Source organism: Narcine bancroftii, chromosome 5, assembly GCF_036971445.1.
Source record: "Narcine bancroftii isolate sNarBan1 chromosome 5, sNarBan1.hap1, whole genome shotgun sequence".
In the NCBI taxonomy this organism is placed as follows: Eukaryota; Metazoa; Chordata; class Chondrichthyes; order Torpediniformes; family Narcinidae; genus Narcine; species Narcine bancroftii.
The window spans coordinates 141,775,989-141,799,570 of NC_091473.1; the positions used below are offsets into that span (position 1 = coordinate 141,775,989).

Consider the following 23,582-nt stretch of genomic DNA (forward strand, 5'->3'; position numbering starts at 1 on the left):
AACACCTACTTGTGAAATGTACATAGCATTCTCCATAGTTTCTGTGAAGTCACTGAATATGAATTCTTCAGTATTTCAAATAAGATCTGTTTTAAAGTGTGTGTATGTGTGTAGCCTTCTCGAATTTTAGCAATTTATCTCCCAAAACCATTCTCAAATATTCCATCACAGCGGTGTTGAAGAGAGCAAATTGTATCCCACAGTTCAGGTAGGCGGAGAAGAAGGTTCAGAGTTGCATCTGAACCGTGTGCGGTAAGCCGAGGACAGGGGAGGGTTTGGCGTCGGGACTCTGGGAACTGGAGCTCAAATGTAGGCCGAGGGGAGGGTTCGGTCAGACATCAGGAGCTCTGGTGTGTGCCTGTAGGCTGACTGCTGAGGGGAGGGTTCAATCTTTGGAGTCATACGTCAGGAATTCCGGTCACTGGAGTCGGGAGCTTCCAATGCCTGACTCCAAATCCTCCCCTTGGCCTACACCAGAGCTCCCAATGTCAGAGTCCCATCTCTGAGCCCTCCTCTGTCCCCTTGGCCTCCCACACACGCACACTGGAGTCCGGTGTGCAGTATTAGGCAGAAGGGACAGTTTGGACTTCAGAGTTGGCGTCGGGAGCTCCGGTGTTCACCTGTAGGCCGACTGCCAAGAGGAGTACTATATAAGCTTAAATGTGTATTTGGCCGTTTGAATAAGTGAGATATTTACATTTATTGTTCCCATAATTCTAACATTGGTTTGAGCAATTTATTAACACTTCATCAAGAAAAGTCGGTCTGTCTGTGATGAGCCCCTTTTTATTTAGAGGATTACAATTCATGAGAAGAGGAACCAAGCAGATTTGAGACCAAAATGGTTCAGGGTTAAGGATAGCTCAGGACAGGTACTAGCTGGTTTCTAATAGCCTAATTATCAATATTCATAGAAGAGAAATAAAAATACAGTGTATATAAATTCTTAAAAGAAATCAACTCAGCAATTATTTTTTGTTATATAAATGATTTTGTTCATCTTAATTGTCAAAGTTTCATAAAACATGAGAACTTCAAAAGACATACTAACAGAAAAGCATTCTTGAATTTCCATGTGTGAAACCATACTAAAATTATGTAGTTACATTTTGCTCAGGGTTCTCTATCAATGTATTGGAAGTTCTCACAGTTGTGGTATAATATGGAGATACTCTTCTTTGGCTTGGCTTCGCGGACGAAGATTTATGGAGGGGTATGTCCACGTCTGCTGCAGGCTCGTTGACGACTGACAAGTCCGACGCAGGACAGGCAGGCACGGATGCAGCGGTTGCGAGGGAAAATTGGTTGGTTGGGGTTGGGTGTTGGGTTTTTCCTTCTTTGTCTTTTGTCAGTGAGGTGGGCTCTGCGGTCTTCTTCAAAGGAGGTTGCTGCTCGCCGAACTGTGAGCGTCAAGATGCACGGTTGGAGGCGATATCAGCCCACTGGCGGTGGTCAATGTGGCAGGCACCAAGAGATTTCTTTAAGCAGTCCTTGTACCTCTTCTTTGGTGCACCTCTGTCTCGGTGGCCAGTGGAGAACCATCGCCTTCCCAAGACCGTGTTATACTATCCTTCCAGGTAGATATTAAAGAGACATGTATTCAACTTTATTATTGCTATAATTGATTCTGTCTCACAGAGATGCAATTAATAGAGCTACTACCTCACAACTCCAGCGATCTGGCTTCTGCCCTGAACTCTGGCCCTGTCTGTGTGCAGATTGCACATTCTCCCTGTGACCATGTGAGCTTCCTCTGGATGCTTTAATTTCCTTTCGAATCTCTAAAGATGTGGGCAAGTAATGTATAAGTGAGTTGTAGAAACTGGGGAAAATAATAGAAATGTGGGCACTTTTTTAAAAAAATGAATAGCATAGATTTGTAAAAATGGTTATGAGAACGTCAGAGCAAAATTGATGGGCCAAAGGGGCATTTTTATACTGCATCATTCTTGTGGAACCAAATGAACTCTGGAAGGTATATGGACTTAAATGTGTGTGAAGTAATAAGTTTTAATATGTGTTGCTTTTGGCAGAGGTTTGCATTCAATCGAGTGCCCTTTAGTTCAAAATGACTTGTGTGCCAAAATATTTTCTTTTGTATTTGAGAAAGATAATCAAACATTGATCTATTACTTATTCTTGCAATTTTAAATAAATTAGTCATTTTAAGTTTTGTTCTTTTCGTTTTTTCTACAAAACATTGTTTTTGAAATCAAAGCTGGCTTTTTTTGTGGGGGGTGGGAGCGCGGGGCACAAAATAGTCTGGCACCAGCCCTGCAGGGTTGTCAGAAGACACAATGAATCAATTGCCAATTGTATCAGAATCAACACCTTTGTAATTTGGAAAAAAAGTAATATAGGCATCTCCAATTGCTTCACAGAAGCCAAGGCTAAAAGAAGATAGTCATGGGAAAAGAGATGTTGGAATTTCACCAAAATTCAGATTTGAAGACAAGCAAAGGCAAGGTTTCTGGAGGGAACTCCAGAGCATGAAATTTGGATGGTTAAAGATTTGGTCTCCATTTGTTCAGGACAGGAAGAAGTGTTTCAACATCAAACACTTTTTTTGTGGCATCAGAGGTTGGAGGTCTGATGGAGTAAAAGAGAGGGAGCTCAAGTAGATGAAAGCCTTGAAATGCAAGGAAGTGTTTTTTTAAGTAAGACATTGGGATTAAAGAGTATGTTTAATTTATTAACCTGTGGTGATTTAGAAGGAATGACACAAGTTGGAAGATGACGTCGCTGCCGGAGCCGCTGGTGCAGACCTGGTGCGAGGGAGTGGGGGTGCAGTACTCCTGCAGGGACCAGCCGCCCAGTCAACTGCCTTCAGCTCCGAATGAGCTTCGAACAGCCCATTGAAGGAGCCGACGGTGGCTTTAGTTGAAATCCTGTGGCCACGGGTCTTGCACCCAAGATGGCGGTGCCTATTAATTGGCAGCGGCCACGAAGGGTTGCAGACTCCTGGGAAGTGGAGGACTGGAGCAGGGCACGAGGATGGGAAGATCAAGCACAGTCTGAGAGAGAAGTGGAGAAGATGACCCACAGGGACGGTGATCACAGCGGCGAACTAGTGAGGGGGCTCTGCAGCTGAAGGGCCAGTACGTGTGATGGGCTGCTGGCAACTTAAGCCAAGGAACCCGCAGAAGCTGTGGCTACTGGAGACTGCTGTTGGGAGTCTTGTGCCGGGCTGTGGACTGCTGAAGACTGGCTCGAACTGATTGGAGGAGTACCAGGAATCAGCACCGGGATACGAGGAGGTGCCGAGGGCGCTGGAGGAACCATGACCAGTCGGAGGTTCAGATCTGGACCTCAGGTCGCCAATGACATGGACTGGATTCTGTGGCTGCGGGGACTGTGGAAGCGCTGGAGGCAAATCTATGGATACTCAGTGTCTCTTGGGAGTCGGTGGGGCGGGGGGGGGGGAGGACTCTTGCTTCTCTCTCTCTGACTGTAAGACTGTTAGAGGCACCTAGTCAATTCCTGCCTGTGAATCTATCTGCCTTCCAGCAGATAAAAGGAAATTTCTTGAAATGTGACACTTTAATTGACAATAAATTGAATCTTGAATCTAAACTGGTCTATGGGGAGTCCTGAACTGGAAGCGAGCTGAAAAAATAGTTATTTTGGAAGGTACAATTTGAAGATGAATCTTTCAAGATTATCTAGACTTGAAGTGTGGGTATTATGGTGAAGTTCATTGATGAGGAAAAATAAAATCAGTGATGGCAAAGAAATTAATGCTGCAGAGTTCTCGTTGGGTATCTAAGGTGGTGTCTTTAGATAAAGGCTGATGCTAGGAAAGAATTTTGTTTTGCACTTGGGCACCAACAGGCTTAAAGGTTTTTTCACTGTTGCCATCAGGGATGAACCCTACACAGTGAGATCATGTTGCCCTAGCTTGGTGCCAATTGATTTTTTTCTTTATTTGCAATCCTATACTTTCTAATTGTGCTCTTTTTACAGAAGCTATATGAATAGTAGAGAGGTAACCTATTAGTCTGTTCAGAGAATCATTCTCACTGTGGTTTAACTTTTGAGTCCCTCCTGGAGATTTGTCTTTGGCATTTAATCACTGCTTTCTTCTGAGTGAAGGAAAAATGAGATTTCACAAGATTAAATATAAATACAATTGTAATAAATATAAATGCGATAAATAATTAAACCCTCCTTGGCTTCACTACAACTAAAACAAAGAATCTATGCTTATCCCCATTGATAGAATGGTTAATGCTGTAAAATGGTCTGCTTTTGTTAATTCGTAAAACTGCAGATTTCTGTATATTACTCAAAGTATAAAAGATATGGAGAAGAGATCAACAAATACAGTATTTATCACTTCAAGGAAATTGATGTTACAGCTGTTTATTTAATGCAAAATGTTTAGAGACTAAAAAAAACCTTTCTTCAGCAGTTGTATAAACAATAGCAGAATAGAGAATTAAAGAGAACAGTGAAAATGTCCAAAGTTACATGGTCTGGAAAGTGACAGTTGCCTAGTTACAGAAGAGTTTGTTGCTGTAAATACAAATTTATAGATCTGAATTGGCCTTTGTTTATGATAGTATAAAAGAGAAACCAATTAAATTCAAATGTCCAAAAAGGATAATAAATTTTGTGACAAAAGATAGTTACAGGCCTTTGGTACAGTGCTGTACTCTTCGATGTCTATGCCATGTATTCACGTCCTAAAGATTGCTTCAGATTAAATGAATAATTGTATTGATTAAGTGAATCATCCATTTGAGGACATCTATTTCAATCACTATATCTTTGCATTGATTAAATATACCAAATTCTAAAATCTGAACACTGAATTGTTTTGCTTGCTTTTAATCCATGATATTTTAGCAAATCTTGTGCAGCTACTGTTTTATTAAGTTTTTATCAAAAGGATTTTTGACCTATTCATTTCCAGATGTCTAAGAGAAAATGAACAATATACTAATAATATATAATTTCATTTTGTGCATAGGAACCTGGTTAAGAAATATGGGCCAAAGCGATCCAGCAAAGATGAAGAACCGCGGTAGGTCATAACTTAAAAAATTTAAATTTAGACATACAGCACGGTAACAGGCCCTTTCGATGGATGAGCCCGTGCCGCCCAATTACACCCTACACCCTTGGTATGTAATAAACAGTGGGAGGAAACCTGAGTACCTGGAGGAAACCCACACAGACACTAATGGAATGTACAAACTCCTTTCAGAGAGCGCGAACCCTGGTCCTGATTGCTAGCGCTGTAACAGCATTGTGCTAACTGCTACACTAACCATACCACCCTTAAAAATAGGCTTAAGGTTTGACAAAACAAACTAAACAATTATATAGGAAAAAAAAATTTGGAGGATAAGTCTTTTGTTTGATTCATAATTGTGTTAGAATTGTCCCTTCAGCCATTTAGTCCACTAATTATTGTTAGTGAATGATATATAGTCCAAATTCGACATGCTACTTTGGATACCCTTAATTCGGCCAACGGTCAAACATTTGGTATGAATTAATTATTCTTAGTGGGCCTCTTGTTTCTTTAATCCAGTTTAGTAAATTTTTTTCAAATTTAATTTTATTAGCATTTATAACAAAATTGCATACAGAACCAAAAAATTCTAAATATCAAAATCAATACATGCTTTTTTAATCATTTTCTTCCCCCACCCGCCCCCCCAACCTACTCCCTCCCACACTGAAAACCCCAAGAAGAAAGCAAAAAAATGTAATGGAGAAAAGGAAAAGAAGAAAGAAAGAAAAAGAGAAAGAATTTACTGATTTTTAAACAATACTGGATATTACCTAATGAATAAATATTCTAACACAACTATCATTATATCTTTTAAATATGAAATGTATAGTAAAACAAAACACTGTGCAATACATAACAATTAATCAAAATCTAAATGTGTGTTTAATAAAAATATATATTAAAGTAAAAAAAAAATATATATTAAACATGATTATCCAACTGCACGAGAACCAACAAGGTCGGGTCAGATACAGCAATGAGCTCTCTGAACCCTTCTCCATTAACAATGGCGTGAAGCAAGGCTGTGTTCTCGCACCAACCCTCTTTTCAATCTTCTTCAGCATGATGCTGAACCAAGCCATGAAAGACCCCAACAATGAAGACGCTGTTTACATCCGGTACCGCACGGATGGCAGTCTCTTCAATCTGAGGCGCCTGCAAGCTCACACCAAGACACAAGAGAAACTTGTCCGTGAACTACTCTTTGCAGATGATGCCGCTTTAGTTGCCCATTCAGAGCCAGCTCTTCAGCGCTTGACGTCCTGCTTTGCGGAAACTGCCAAAATGTTTGGCCTGGAAGTCAGCCTGAAGAAAACTGAGGTCCTCCATCAGCCAGCTCCCCACCATGACTACCAGCCCCCCCACATCTCCATCGGGCACACAAAACTCAAAACGGTCAACCAGTTTACCTATCTCGGCTGCACCATTTCATCAGATGCAAGGATCGACAATGAGATAGACAACAGACTCGCCAAGGCAAATAGCGCCTTTGGAAGACTACACAAAAGAGTCTGGAAAAACAACCAACTGAAAAACCTCACAAAGATAAGTGTATACAGAGCCGTTGTCATACCCACACTCCTGTTCGGCTCCGAATCATGGGTCCTCTACCGGCACCACCTACGGCTCCTAGAACGCTTCCACCAGCGTTGTCTCCGCTCCATCCTCAACATCCATTGGAGTGCTTTCATCCCTAACGTCGAAGTACTCGAGATGGCAGAGGTCGACAGCATCGAGTCCACGCTGCTGAAGATCCAGCTGCGCTGGGTGGGTCACATCTCCAGAATGGAGGACCATCGCCTTCCCAAGATCGTGTTATATGGCGAGCTCTCCACTGGCCACCGTGACAGAGGTGCACCAAAGAAAAGGTACAAGGACTGCCTAAAGAAATCTCTTGGTGCCTGCCACATTGACCACCGCCAGTGGGCTGATAACGCCTCAAACCGTGCATCTTGGCGCCTCACAGTTTGGCGGGCAGCAACCTCCTTTGAAGAAGACCGCAGAGCCCACCTCACTGACAAAAGGCAAAGGAGGAAAAACCCAACACCCAACCCCAACCAACCAATTTTCCCTTGCAACCGCTGCAATCGTGTCTGCCTGTCCCGCATCGGACTTGTCAGCCACAAACGAGCCTGCAGCTGACGTGGACTTTTTACCCCCTCCATAAATCTTCGTCCGCGAAGCCAAGCCAAAGAAAAGAAAAGATAGAAGAAAGATATTAAAGTAAAATAAAATGGGATGCATTAAGGTGAGGCCAGGGAGTGACCAAATTATTATAATTACTTATAAAGTTATAACACAAATCTTTTGCATATATGGAAACCAATTTAAAAAAAAATGATCATATTTGTTCTTTAAATTATATGTAATTTTTTTCAAAGATACACAGCTTTGCATTTCACCATGCCATCTATCTAATACCAAATCCATATCCAATTTCCATGAAGCAGCTATACATTTCCTGGCAACTGCCAGCATGATCTTTAAAAAATTCTTTTTGAAACCAATTTAATTTTAAATCTGCACTAATCCTTGATATACCCCCCCCCCCCACCAAAAGAAACAGCATAGGATTTCTCAGGAGTTTAACATCATTAACTGTTGAAGTAAAGCTATTAAATTAATCCAAAAAAAATTTCACTTTAGGGCATATCTATGTAGAATGTAAAAAGGTGCCTATGTCCTGTTTACATTGAAAACACTTATCTAAAATATCTGACTTCAATCCATTAAGCTTTTGTGGTGTAATATATAATTGATGTATGAAATTGTATTCACCATTCTATATCTAACATTTCTTTTATTTTTCATACTATTATATTTGTGTCCAATTTCTATCATTTGTATCTATACCCAGATCAATTTTTCACCTTTGTTTAGATTTATAAAAATCTTTCTTCTTTACTCCCCTCAAAAGTAATAAATACATAACTGATCTATTTCACTGTCTTCTAACAGTAAATAAGATGTAGTTAATCTTTCTCGTAAATAAGCCTTTAACTGATAATATCCAAATATTGTATTTTGTATTCCATATTTAGCTTTCAATTGATCAAATGTCATTAAATATCTGCTTTGATAAGTGTTAATAAATTGTATTACTTTTTTTGACCAGTTAATAAAATTTATATTAATCAAGTTATTTTGCACCGGTGGCATTCTCACTAATCCATCTAATCCATACCCCTTAACTCCCATCAACATATGTACCTTATGCCACAATCTGACCAAATGTTTTAATATTCGTGCGCCTGTTTCTCCAGTTAATAATACCTCATTCCATTTATATATGAATTCTTCAGATTCTTTTTCACCTATTCATTTCTATATCAACCCAAGTCACTTTTTCTCCTTCCTCAAAAAAGAAGAAAAAAAATCATAGTTGGACTGCTTTATTATAATACTCAAAATTTGGAATTTATAGACCTCCCAATTCAAATCTCTAAGTTAATTTTTCCATAGAAATCCTCATCATCTTGCCTTTCCATAAGGATTTCCTTATAATTTTATTTAGATCCTTAAAAAACTTTTTAGGAATATCAATGAGTAAAGATTGAAATAAATATTGCACCTGAGGAAAAATATTCATTTTAATACAATTTACTCGGCCAATTAATGTAATTGGTAAATCAACCCATTTAAAAAAAAATCTCTTCAATTTTCTTAAACAATGGTCCATAATTAATTTTACAAAGATTTTTTAACTGGTTATCAATTCTAATTCCCAAATGTTTTATCCCACATTCAAGCCATTTAAATTTCGTATTTTGCCTAGTCACCAAAAGTCAATGGCATCATTTCACTTTTATCTCAGACTGCTCCGTATTGTTCAAATGCATATGTCCTTTATGTTATGAATTTTCCAAATCTGTCAAATAAACATTTACATAATCTCCAAATAAAATAATTTTATGTTTGTTAGCCCTTATTTTAATACTCTTAATATCTAAGTCTGTTCTAATTAATTCAACTAATGTTTTAACTACTAATACAAAATGAGCAGGCGATAATGGACAACCTTGCCTTGTTGATCTTGTTAATTTAATATAATCAGACATGATTATATTATGATCAGACTCTTGCTCTTGGTTCAATATGTAATGTTTTTATCCAATTTATAAATGTTTGTCTTAAGCCAAATTTAGCAAGTGTCTTAAAAAGTCCCATTCTACTTTATCAAATGCCTTTTCTGCATCTAAAACCACAGCTACACTTAAATTTTCTTTCTTTTGAGCTCGATGAATTAAACTAATCAACCTAGTTACATTGTCCACCGATTTTCTTTTTTTTAATAAATCCTGTTTGGTCTTTGTTAATTAATTTCTGTAAAAAAATTTACAGTCTATTTTCCAATAATTTAGCCACTATTTTATAATTCACATTCAATAAAGATATTGGTCTGTAAGACGATGGCATTGTTATGAGCCCAAAGGACCGCAAAACCCAACAGCAATAGACATTCACCAAGACTAGTTACTTAAACAAAAATTGTTTTTAATTATCTTTAAACATGAAAAGAGAATCCAACTTTTACTTATCTCTATTAACTTAACTAACCCAACTTAACCCCCTTTTAATTCTAAGCGCACATGTATGTAATGTGTGTGTAAATTTAAGAAAAGTTCCTTGGTTCACAGTTCAATCTCACTTCTCATTCTTCCAAGTTCTCTGGATGCAGGCAATTTTTATACTGTGCACAGAATTTAACATGTATAAAGTTCACCAGGCTTTAGTGCTCAAAAGGTAAATGTTTACCGCTCAGGAAGGTTCTTTGTTGGTTTGCAGAGGGAGATTAACTGAGGTACCACCATTAGTCACCTCAATGTCTTGCTGATGAAACTTGCCCCATCAGGGTTCTCCAGATGATAGCCTATTGTTTCAGGCTACCACAGAGTTTCTTTCTGTTCCACTTATTCCAAGAGAAACATCAGACAGATAGCATTTCCAGTCATCTGCCACTCTGGAGTTTTCTGTTTCAGTTCCAAAAAGCTTCCTGCCTTGCACTGTTCATCTCTCTGTCTCTCTCTCTCTGTCTGTCTCTCTCTCTCTCTCTCTCTCTCTCTCTCTCTCTCTCTCTCTCTCTCTCTCTCTCTCTCTCTCTCTCTCTCTCTCTCTCTCTCTCTCTCACACACACACACACACATCCTCGTCTGAGATACCAACCGCTGAAAGCCAATGTGACTCTCACTTGCAAAACCCCTGACCTTCTCCAGATAACAATAGGAGTTAGTCTTCTGCTCCCATCTGTTGTTTTAGGTAAATAAAACCCAGGAGTGACCTTTCTGAGCACTCTGTCAAAACCCTTACAAAGAGCTTTCAACAGCCGGAGTGTCTCCTGCTTGTTGCTTTAATTATGTCATTTCAATTAGCACCTACTTGTGAAATGTGCACAGCATTTGCTATAGTTTCTACAAAATTACTGAATATTAATTCTTCAGTATTTCAAATAAGATCTGTTTTAAAGTGGGTATATGTATGTAACCTACTCTAATTTTACCAATTTATCTCTCAAATACATTTACAAATATTCCATCCTTTTTTTGGAATTACCATTACAATTGCTGTCTTAAAAGAATCTGGTAAATTTCCAGTTTCTTCCAATTGTATTAAATTCATAAATACAGGAATCAACACATCTTTAAATTCTTTATAAAATTATTTTATCAAGAAGCTATAACTCTTCCAACCTCTTCAACTGTAAACGAGGTTTCTAATATTTTCTGTTCTTCTATACTTAGGCAAATTTACTTGAGTTAAAAATCAATCAATTTTTTTGTTATCCTGCGTAGACTCTAATTTATATAATTTAGTATAAAATTGCTTAAAACAATTATTTATATCCTGGGGTTTACAGGATATATATGATCTTTCTCATCTCTAGTTGCAATAATAACTTTTGATTCTTTTCTGTTTTCAATTTCCATGCTAAAACTTTGTGCTTGTACCCCCAATTCATAATATCTCTGTTTAGTTCTCATAATACTTTTTTCATTCTATAAGATTGTAATTTGTTGTACTGTAATATTTTATTCAAAAGAATTCTTTTTTTCTGATTACTGTTTTTGTAATTTCTTTTCTTGATTTGATATTTCTGCCTCTAAATTATTAATTTGAGACATATACTCCTTTCTGACTTTAGAAGAAAAACTTATCTGTCCATGTTTATATGCCTTCATTGCATTCCGTAAAACAAATTTATTATCATAGAATCAGCATTAATGTCCTAATTTTAAAAAATCTTTCTTTTTAACATTCTATTAAACCTCCATCTAAAACTCATATCCTGGTTGTCTTCTAATTATAATGCTAAGAACAAAGGAGAATGATCTTATATAAGCCTTGCCTTATATTGAACTTGTTGTACCCTACCTTGAAGTATTGCTGATAATAAAACATATCAATTCTAGAATATGAATCATGTCTGTTAGAATAAAATGAATAGTCCCTTTCTCTAGGATATATACTTCTCCAAATATCAACCGAATTCAGGTCTTACATTAGTAACAAGGTTATTTTTACTGCCTTAGATTTCAACTCACTCTTTGTAGATCTATCCAATAAAGGGTCGAGACAAAAATTAAAATCTACACCCACTAAAATATTTTGATTAGCTTCCCCCATATTTAACAAAGTTTCTTGTATAAATTTACCATAGTCATTAATGTCCATTGTTCAGAAAAAAAATTGACAATTTATTAATAAAAACTGACCAAATGGGTCTAAAACTGTATTTTGTATTTTAATTGGAAGATTTTTATTTATCAATATTGATACTCCTCTAGCTATTGTATTAAAATGTGATGCTACTACCATTCCAACCTTTTTAATTTTTTATACTTTTCAATTAAATGTGTTTCTTATAGAAAAACAATATCTAATTTCATTTTTTAAACATGTCAAACTTTCTTTCTCTTTATAGGGTTTTGAAGTTCATTTACATTAAAACATAAATTTGAATCCTTTACTCATTGTAAAAAATTAAAAATTCTTACACTTCCCCCTTTTCATAACTCCCCTTCATCTGTCCCCGGCTCTTCGCCAATCTCTTAAATACAAAAAAAAACATTAAATCCAGTTAAAAAAAGAGTACTTGATTGAATACTTAAAGAAAAGAAAGAGAAAAATAGAAAAGAGAACCCCCCCTCCCCCCCACCAAAGCATTGTCATAAAAGCCCCTGGCAATGCTACCACTCTCCATTTTTCAGGTTGCGACTAAAGTTACAAAGTAATGTCCACAATTTGGTAGGAACCCGTCAGCATATCTCCAGCTCTTCTGAGTAGATTAAATTCATCTCTGCAATATTTCAAACAGCTTCCAGATTTCTTTCTCCACTATAATATAACTTTCCATCTTCAAGTGTCCACTCTTTGGATCAATTCTTGACACATGTCCAGCAAACTTTCTGCAAATTCTTGAGCATGTTCTGGGGATTCATTAAAAAATCTACTTGGAACTCTTTGAACAAATACTTTCAGAGTTGCAGGATAACTCAGTATAAAAGTATATCCCTTCTTTCACAATATATTTTTAACTGGATTAAAACTCTTCCTTTTCTTCAATAATTCAAAGCTTATATCAGGGTAAAAGAAAATCTTGTTCTCTCCAAATTTCAAAGGTGCTTTTCTTTCTTTAGCCTGTTTGGCCTGCTAATTCCAAGAATTTTTTCCTCACTTGATAATGAAGAAATTTGACTTTTGATTCGGCTGAGAAGTTTTAGTAATTTTTTGAACCCATCTTGAACTTTGCAGAAGACAGGAACAGTTTTTCAGTAGGTACAATTATCTAGATGCTCAGACAGGTCCTTCAGCAAGTACTGTAGTAGCTTGTGGCACCAGAGAATGTATTATTTTACCCATAGAACACAAGTCTAGCATACTTGGGAAGAAACCAAATTTCTGATCAGATTCTGAAATCTCAAAACCACAGGGGCTTCTTGTGTGTCATTTCAGTTCGTTTCCGGCATCGGGAGGGAATGGTTTCTATGATGAGTCAATTACTTCATGGTAGAATGCAAACTGAATTAATTTTTTTTAACATCTTCATTCTAGTCTTCCCATGAATGTGATACAATTAAATACCAACTTGGCTCTTCCAGTGTTCTGAAAATGATGTAGAAGACCAATAGTTCAATAAAATTTGTGTTTTTCCATGCCTTGCCTATCATTCTCTTTTTCTTCATGACTAATTTAGCCATTGCAAAACAGTTATAATATCTTCTGATAAACATACTAATATTACTCATGTAGTAGTTGAGTTTTGGTGACCAATTTTTCAGGTCAAATTTGGGGGTTGACTTTTACACCGAACCTACTTTTGACCGCGGTAAAAACCTGCGTCAGTCAAGAAGTCAAGAACTTGGATTACCAGAACCGGGCAGTAAGTTTGCATTCGGGGCATTGGGAGCTTGGGTGGGCAGGCGGCTGAGGCGAGGATCTGCAGTCGGAGCATTTGGGACCTCGGATAGGCTGGCGGCAGAGGCAGGATTCGCAGTGAGGACATCGTGAACTGGATGGGCAGGCGGTTGGGGCCAAAAATAGGGGGAATCAACTTTTACATGGGATATACAGACAATATGTGATTTTGGGCCAAAAAGGAAGTTGACTTTTGGATGGGATCGACTATTTCACGAGTATAAACGGTACATGTGATGAAGTAGGATGGAGGCAAGCAAGGTGATGGCAATGCGAAAGAATGCATGCTTTACCTTTTTTGATTAAATATTTCTAAATTCTATTTGAATTTACAATGACTTAAGTTTAAATTCTCTAGCTATCAATGTTGTTAAGATTTCTCCCAAATTTGTCCAGATTACAAATTTTAGAATTTAACCATCTTAAACTTAATTTGTTTGAAAAGTTGTATGACTAATCTATGCTCTTTGAACATCCCATTTATTTTGCATTACTCAATTTTGAATGTTTTTCCTTTGACTAATGTCTCCTTTGTTATTGAATCCGGAGATATGGCTTAATATAATTTGTTATTAACTCTGACATGGGCAGCACGGTTAGTGAAATGCTGTTACAGCGCCAGTGACCTGGGTTTGAATCCAGTGCTGTTTGTAAGGAGTTCTCCCTGTGTCAAGGTGCTTTGGTTCCCTCCCACTCTTCAAAACATATGGTGGGGGGGGGGGGCGGAGGGGTGGTTAATAGCTTGTATTTGGGTAGCATCGGCTCCTAGTCTGGAAGGGCTTGACACTGATGTATGTATAAATTTATTTAAAAAATATGTACATTTATAAATTTTGATTTGAATTGGTTTTGTGCTTTATAAAACAGATACAATTTTGTATACCTTGGTGAGGCACTTCATAATGATTCTTGATGTACTAAATTTTATTATTTTGCTTCAGGTTTTCCTATTGCCATTCTTTTTTCCAAGTTCTCAATGAACTCAATGACTATGCAGGCCAACGTGAAGTTGTTGCTGAAGAAATAGGCCACAGAGTCTATGGAGAGCTTGTTAGATATACTCATGATCTGAAAATGGAAAGGAAAGCTGTGAGTATTTGCATTCACCTATTTCAATATACCGGTAGTATAGACCAAACTATTTTTGTCCACCATTTTTCTTGTTACTTGTGGGAAGAAACTGGTTTTAAATAAATGGCTTGGAAAATTGGATTGGCAGTTAAGGTTTGAAACATGTGAAGATGGTGATGGAGACTTGAATTTGAACTCGGGCTGTAGGCCAGTGTAGTGATTGAAGGAAAAGTATCTTAATAAAGATACTACAACAGTGGTTTTAAGTATTCCTTTACTTACTGAGGGCCACCTATAACAAACCCACAGACCACCAGGAGTTTGTGAAGTACTGTACTAGAGTATTAATGGCTAGTGTCATCAGAGAATAAGAAAAACTAGTTGAAAGCATTGCACCTAAATGCATAAAGATGAAGAGTTAAAAATAATACCTAAGGTAGAATAAGTCCCTTTGATCTATTCACTATTGAGAGAGAGAGATATTTACAGAGTGAGCAAGGTTGGGAATTAAATATTCCAGCATACCTCACTTTTATGTAATGTTAAATAGACATAAGGAGCTGGAGGTGTTGCTGGTGGTTCTTGTAAAAGACTAGCTAAAATTAAGGGGGAAATACTACATGCAAGAAGAAATTTAACACATTTCTAAATTCTATACTGTACTTGTTTAGAAAATATTTAGAAAATTGGTGTTTGGAGGGAAGAAAAAAGAAATTTGGAAATGGAAGTATGTCACTAAAGTAGACAGGACAATATAGTGAATGTATAGCAAATGTCATAGTACAAGGGAGGTCACTTGTTACCTGGAAAATGTGAATCTACGTGGGGTAAAGGGAGGGGGGGCGGCCTTTTGATTAAAAATGTATCAGACACCAAAGGTTATGCCAAGACATTAAAGTATTAGAGTTGATTTCTAGCAGAATGGAAATGAATATTGCTTTTTTTAAAAGTTTTTTTTAAAACACACTTTGGTTAGACCACATCCTGATATAATGCATAGAGGTGTGCTTACTGTATTGTATATAGTGCAACTGCATTAAGGATGATACTAGAAGGGTGGTAGCAGGATGTAGAGTATCAGGAAAGTTGGTCCTTTTGAGCAAAGAAAGGGGTAGTGGTTAGTGCAATGCTATAACAGAGCCAGCGACCAAGGTTCGAATTTGGTGCTGCCTTTAAGGAGTTTGTATGTTTGGCCTATGTCTGCATGTGTTTTCCCTGGGTGCTCCAGTTTCCTCCAATTCTTCAAAAATGAACAGGGTTTGTAGGTGTATTTTGGCAGCACTGACTTGGCTGTAAAGGCCTGTTACTGTGCTGTACGTCTCAATTGAAAGAAAGATGAAGAATGATTTTAAGAGATCTTAAAATGATAGGTTTGGATAAATTGGTTGCAGATGGAATATTTCCATGTGGCGGAAAACATACTTGCAAATAAATAATTTGGAGAATTACAACAGGAGATTGTAATTTGCGAATGTGGAACTTGGCACTGCTGGATGTAGTTGAGGTGAACAATATAAGCACTAGGTAGAATGGAATAGAAGGCTATATTGACAGAGTTTAATGAAGACAGATAGGAGGAGATGAGACAAATAATAGTATGAGAGTTTATTGTCATATACATCAGTACAATGAACAGATGCACCAAAATTCTTACTTGCTGCAAGATACATCAACTACAATATTATAAATTAAATTATCACAACATGCCAAGACAAAAAAAAGCAAAATTTAAAAGATAATGGGCCAAAAAATGGCAGATGGAGTTTAATGCAGACAAGTGTGACGTGTTGCATTTTAGAAGAGCAAGCCAAAATAGGACGTAAACAGGTGGTGTCGCAGGTGGACAAGTTTGTAAAGAAAGCTTTTGGCATCTTATCCAAACTGGTTGAACAGTATTGCTTTTGTTCTGTGATGGACAGATTATAAATAGATGACTTGATGCTATTTCAGTGGTAATTGACTTGGTCTCAATTAACAGACCTGCAATCAAATTGAAAGAAAAAGCTAAAGCATCCACATTCACCTTGAGAAGAATATTTTAGGGCAGTCTTGAATATTACAACTTTTTTCCTTTTTATTCTGCAGCATCTTCAAGAAGGACGTAAAGCCCAGCAGTATTTGGATATGTGCTGGAAACAAATGGATAATGTAAGTTGTGATTTTTTTAAAAATAAACTGACTTTGGATGAAAGTCTTTGTAATTCGGAGTGGATTTGAGTAGTTTGTGCAATAATTAAGTTGAGAAATGTGTTATTATCAGGAACTATTATTAATGTATTTCATTATGAATATATTCTGCTCTTATAAACTAAACATTCAGTTTCTCTCTGATTGACTATCAAATGATGTTGAGAAGTGGAAGAGCCATAGGCGATGCTGCCTGACGTCAATCAAGCCATTGAATTTTGACACATCAAAGCCACTCCTAGCACTATCCAACTTGCATATCCTTCCCACAAACATCACAGGATGTACCAAAATTTGGAGATCTTTTCTGCAGACTAATTACGCAAAACCTTGACCCAGTTGTGTTCACAGGATCCTACCTTGCAAGACATCTTCATCAAAATCTGTGGGTATGTCTTAGGGTAGTGAGCAAGCCAATGTGACTGAGAAATCTACTTGCCATTCTACTCGTAGCAGACACCATTCATGATAGCGTTAATAGAAGTGACTGCTGCACTGTCTGTGCAATGTATTGTGTAGAATAAAAATGTGTTACATGAGATCATCTCAGAACGGATCAGGCAGTTCATAACTGAATATCCATGATCCAGTTTGAGCAACAGAAATACGAACCATCACAATCTATAACCTTGAGGTTAAACATATTCTCTACTGTTATTATCAAATTAGGATCTGCCTCAACTCAAGGTTCCTTTTATTGTCACATAACAATGCATTAAAAATGTAACCTACATGATATACTTTAACTTTTGCCTGCCATAGGGCAAAGAGCCACCATTAGTATTGCCTGGTGCCCCCTGCAGTAAGAGAGAAAGAGAAGCCAATGAGTCCCTTCGGAGTCACCGAGTGTCCGTCGATTCACTTCCAGCACTCCCTCATTCTCTGCAGCTGCACAAACTCCTGTTTGGTTCATCAGCAAACCTGGCCTCCAGATCTAAACCTTGGACCTGATCTGGAAGCATTTGGCTCCTGAGATCCTTTAGTGGCCTTTCTTGCCCTCAGCACCCTCTTGATCCCGGCTCCAATACCTAGTGCCTATGAGCCAGTGTCCAGCAGCCCACAGCCCATGGGCTGACTGCAAATTGCCAACAGCCTGTGTGGGTCCCTCTGCCGCAGACCTCTCGCTGGTCCGTCCCCTTGTCACCTTGCTGTAGGTTCAAGAATGAACCAGACTGAGTCGAAATCAAGGTTCTTTATTACCGGATTGTAACACTTACGACTAACAGTGTTAGTTGGAGAAGGCGCATTCTCCTGATATCAGCAAGTGGTGTTTTTTTTATACCTCAGGACACGTACTTAGTAAATGATCATACCATTACACTGTCCAATGAATAAGCTGTTGCTACCCTTCACTGTTAGTCTGCTGCTCATCAGCTTGTTAGTGCCAAGCTTATCTTGAGTGTACAAGGTCACATCTGCATTCTGTTACTCCTTAGTACTGGGTGACTCCTTCTCCGGACCCATCTCATGATGTTTTTACCTTACAAGGGTCATCTCTGTTTCTCCTTTTCATCTCCACAAGAGCTTGCCAGGAGAAGCACCAGGCTTACCTGACTGAAATGCTAACCTAGCAAAGGTACAAAACCTGACTGCTTGCATACTAAATGACAGACATGATTAATCTCTCATTCAATGGATCAAATTGAATCTGCAGTCCTTCCATATCCAGTTGTGAACAGTTATAACAGAAAGAGGAAGAAGATCTTTTAAAAACATTTCCTTGTTTTACGACGGCTGGATACTGAGAAAGATATTCAGGTAAAAGTGCTAAATAGATGATCCATCTTTGTAACCTTCTGAGATCCTACAATCGCAAAAGTCAGTTTGATTTAATTCACTTCATGTAATTTCAAGGAACTGCTCAGAGTAATGGGTACAGAATTTCAAGAATATCAAGTTTTTGCCATAAGTGCCCCTGTTCTGCCCCCCCACCCCCACGCTGTAGCTTCATTTTCTAATTGCCATAACCAGTCCTCTCATTGTTCCCTGTTCTTTCTTCCAATTCTGATTACCCTTCCTTGCAAAGCATTTAATACTGAATGGCATTTGTCCAACTTGACATTTACCTGGCTCGTTTTCCTGACAATGAGAGTCTCTTCTCCATCGTTTCTAAAATTGTCCACAATGAGGGCTCCAAGCCCACCCCCACTTTCCGACGCTGCCATTTTTTGTGCAGCTCGACACCATCCTCCCTCTTGACAGCACCAGCCTCCACATCACTCCTGACTTCCTCAGGTGAGTCTGCCATGCTCTGTGTCTCAGGGTTGCTACTTCCTGCATTCCCCTCTTGCCTCTTCTGCTGCCCATCAGAGATCGTTATTCTGGGGTGGTCCCTCCCATTTTCATTGAGGCGGCTGACTTTGTCTCAGCCCCTCCGCTGGCCCAACGCCTTCCGGCAACCAGTCCCTGATCACGCTGCCATTTTTCTTTATGGTCGCCAAATTCCACTATCACTCTGCTGGGTGAGTGCTGGGGGCTCCCCCCACGTTGGGCTGCTGCATCGGGGCTCTGAGCCCACTACCTTCAGTGCTTCGCGTATCATCCTGCTGTAATTGAGGTGGGCTGTTTTTAACCCTCACTGTTTGACACTGCTCTGGATGCCCTTTTCTGTATTTTTTTGTATATTTTATTTAAGATCAACACATATGTAATTAACACCAAAAACAATATATCACATTATTATAAAACTTAATTAAATACATGTTGATTTATATAAAGAAAAAGAGAAAAAAAGACTACAAACAAAAACCCCATCTAAACCATGACTAATTCCTCCCTCCCAACCCCTACAACCCCATGAAAAAACATCTAAATTACTAAAATACATAACTATATATTGAATTGGACTACTTCAGAAAATGCTCAAAGATCCGAAAAACATTCCACAAGAGACCATTATTTACTTTTAAGGGAAGACTTCTCTGGTCCGCAGGATTCAAAGGAATTATTTATAATTTCCAACCCAATGTTCGAGCATACAGGCTCCAAATCTGTAAAAATACAGAATATTTACCTTCTGTGGGGTTAGTTAAAAAAGTACCTTTCATCTATTATTTATTTAAAAGTTTATAGAATGTGTAATTTTTTTGTAGAAATTCTCATGCAACCAGCATATTCATGTAATGAACATTTCCAACAGTGCTGAGTTTAATTAAAATTCTTACACATTTTCTGATTTTTGTATTTTGGTAAGTGCAGCATTATTGCATTCTGATCTAAAAATTCTTTGGAAGAATGGTCATCAACTTTTTGTCTTTTCCTTTCAGAGTAAAAGGAAGTTTGAGAGAGAATGCAAGGAGACAGAAAAGGCACAAATGAGTTACGAGAAACTCGACTCCGACCATAATGCAACAAAAGCAGATGTTGAGAAGGTGAGAGTTCCCTTTTCTACAAATGTAGACTTTTTGGCATCCAAATGTTAAGTTCTGGTGAATTAGTCATAGGCTCTTAATTGCAGACATATTTCCATGTCCATTTTCTGTTCCCCCTCCCTTCTCTACCAGTCTTTTTATTCAGGTTCCTCCCTGCTTTTTCCTCATACCTTGAAGGGATCAGGCCAGAAATGTTGGTTATATATCTTTATCTCCTATGGATGCTGTGAAACCAGCTGACTTCCTCCAGCATTTCTGTGTTTTTACTACAATCATAGCATTTGCAGACTTTTGTGTTTCACTCCATGTCTATGTGAGTACTTTATCATAACTGGCCATGCAGGTTACGCTATCTTATTTATAATGGCATTGGTCCAGAAACTCCCCTGCATAAGAATTGGGACTCTTCAAAAGAATAGTGAGAGATGCTCTATTTATAAGGTGTGATATAAATGCTCTCCCAAACTGAGACAATCACCACACACTAAAGCAAGATCCTCCCACACTCCAGTTTCTTGTGCCTAAAAATTCTTATCCCCAACTTTTGACACTCATTCACCCCATCATCCAAAGTTTTAAAACTGAAGCTTTAGTCTCAGGAAAATATCAAATTATTTCAAAACCACTGTTTTACACAAGCATCTTATACTGAACTAAGATATGATCTGCAGCTTTTTGGACTGAATTTGGAGTACATTGCCTATCCCATCTAATGCTATTAAAATAAAGCTCAAGTCAATGATCATTTCCAAATAAAGAGCATTTAACTGTAATTTGATTTTTTTATCCTGTCCAGATTTCTAAATATTTATTCTCTCCACCAACATCAATGCACAGAGGCTGCAGTATGCATTACATAATTTAGAAATTTTTAAAATTTAGGATCTTTCCACCAGGTAGAATTAGCTTCAGACGTACGAGTACATCACCACTAGCAAGTCCCCCCCCCCCCCCCCCCCCCCCCCCTCATACTCTACACTGTTCTGACCTGGAAGTAAGTCAGTGTTCCTTCAACAGTGCTGGATTTAAATCCTGAAACTCCGTACCCAGGAACAATCACCAGGACTGTAGTCAGCATTATTTCAGAGGACTTAAGGGTTATGGGGATAAGGCTGGAAAGGGGTACTGATGGTAGTGATCAGCCATGATCTGTAAAATGGTGGTGCTGGCTCGACGGGCCGAAGGGCCTACTCCAGCTCCTATTGTCTATTGACTTTCAAGATGGGCATTGAGGAATGGCCTAATATATTGTCTTTTTGTGGTTCAGCGTTCAAGTATCTCTAGTTAAATTCTTGAAGTTACCAGCAACATTTTTGCATTTTATTACTTTACATTTAATTAACACTAGGCTAAGAAATCTGCTGGTGAAACCTGTCATGGCTCAGTGGAGAGATGTTCTACAGATGGTTTTCTGTTCTACATGATGATAGCTGAAAGGTCTTAAATAATCTCCAACTCAAAATGACTGAAAATTTGATTGAAGAAAAATGTATTAACAATTCTATCTTTTTGAATTCCCAGGCAAAGCAACAATTAAATCTACGAACCCACATGGCAGATGATAGCAAAAATGAATATGCTGCTCAACTACAAAACTTTAATAGCGAACAGCAAAAACATTTCCAATTCATTATGCCTCAGATATTTAAGGTAATCTTTATTTGCTTCCCTGAAACATCTTTATAAAATGTAGAAGTATTATGCAGTGGATATTGGGAGCAGAAAGGTTGTGAATCTATAGAATATAGCTTAATTATTGATAAATACTTGGCTTTTAGAGAAACTACACAGCAAAGCTAAATTAGTTTTAAGAAATTAGTATTATTGTCCTTTAGAGATGCCACTATATAGATCTCCTCTGATTAGCGAACACTGCAGTTCTCTTTCTTTCTCTTCTTCTATAATAATTTTATCAATGTTTACATTATTCACAATTGATCAAAGCAGTTATATATTATCAAATTCAAAAGAATGGGAAAAAAAATCCCAAACAAAAAAAACCCTTAACAAGAACCCTATAACTAAACAAGTTTTAAAAAAAATGATACATGGGAATCAAGTGATGCCAACCCGGAACCAGACAGGACAGTGCCAACCACCTGAAATCTTTAGGTTATGTCTATAGTCCATAAATAGGCCCCACATCTTTTGGAAGTTAATATTTGAATCTTTAATAGCATTTTTTTTTCTAGATTTAGGTAAGACATAATATCATAACCATTGTTCATGTGTAGGTGGAGTATTGTCTTCCCATTTCATCAAAGTTGCACATCTGGCTATTGTGATGGAATATTTGGGAATGTTTTTGGGAGAAAAATTGGTAAAATTAGAGTAGGTTACATACATACACTTTAAAACAGATCTTATTTGAAATACTGAAGAATTCTTATTCAGTGACTTTACAGAAACTATGGAGAATGCTATGCACATTTCACAAGTAGGTGCTAATTGAAATGATGTCATGAAATGAATAGACTATTGTCTTGGAAGAACAACGAGAGCCAGGTTGTCTGTTTTGGACCTTTTTGTAAGTAAGTCAGTGTTCTTTCAACAGTGCTGGATTTAAATCCTGAAACTCCGTCATGCACAAAAGGAGGTAGTATTAATCAGTTTACAAATGGAATCCCAAACCACATCCAAAAATGATAAATTCAAATCCTGTTCCCAATCATTCTTGATCCTAAATAGTGACACTTTTCTTAAATCCAGCAAAATAGTTATAAATAATTGATATTGATATAATACACATGGCTAAATCTGAATGAAATCCAAATATTACAGTCTCCCTAGATGGAGAAAAAGCATTTGACTGTTTGGAATGGCCATTTTTATTTAACAATTTGGTATGGGTAGAACATATATAAATTGGATAAAAACTTTAAACCATAAAACCACAAGCTAAAATAATAACAAATAATCAGATGGCGGCAGTGTTCCCCATGTGTGGATTGAGTAGACAGGGATGCCCTCTGTCCCCAGGACTTTATTTTAGGGATTGAACTGCTGGCAGAGATAATAATAAGGGATATGGATATAAAAGGCTTCAAAGTCAGGCAAGAAGAACAAAAAAATCAGTCTATTTGCCGATGATGTGCTATTGTACATATCAGAACCGTCTAAATCTTTGGAAAAATTACAAGTAGCACGAGAAAAATATGGAAGAATATCAGGCTACAAAATAAATATGGATAAAGTGAGATAATGCCATTTTGAAAGATACCAAAAAGGAAGTAAATTTAAATGGAAGACGGATGGAATAAAATATCTTGGAATAGTAACTGACAATAACTTACAAAATCTGTACAAACTAAATGATGTTCCTCTTCTTGGGAAGATGGAAAGAGACCAACAGAAATGGAGAGACTTACTGATCACTCTGGTGGGAAGGGTTAACTGCGTCAAAATGAAAGTGATGCCAAGACTGCAATACCTTTTCAATCTCTGTGTATTCTGTTACCTAAACACTTTTTTAAGCTACTAAACAACCATATTATGGAATAACAAAAGTTGCTTTTAAT

At 37.6% G+C, this 23,582-nt stretch overlaps 1 protein-coding gene across 3 annotated transcripts in view; it reads left to right on the forward strand.

Annotated features, from left to right (window-relative positions):
- The window catches only part of fnbp1l (formin binding protein 1-like), a 259,561-nt gene that overhangs the window by 120,220 nt on the left and 115,759 nt on the right, over nucleotides 1-23,582 (forward strand). For all 3 annotated transcript variants that reach the window (XM_069939287.1, XM_069939286.1, XM_069939288.1), the window contains exons 3-7: nucleotides 4,973-5,026; nucleotides 14,377-14,524; nucleotides 16,592-16,654; nucleotides 19,960-20,064; nucleotides 21,586-21,714. In XM_069939287.1, coding sequence (XP_069795388.1) covers nucleotides 4,973-5,026; nucleotides 14,377-14,524; nucleotides 16,592-16,654; nucleotides 19,960-20,064; nucleotides 21,586-21,714 — 499 coding nt within the window. The remainder of the gene's footprint in view (nucleotides 1-4,972; nucleotides 5,027-14,376; nucleotides 14,525-16,591; nucleotides 16,655-19,959; nucleotides 20,065-21,585; nucleotides 21,715-23,582) is intronic.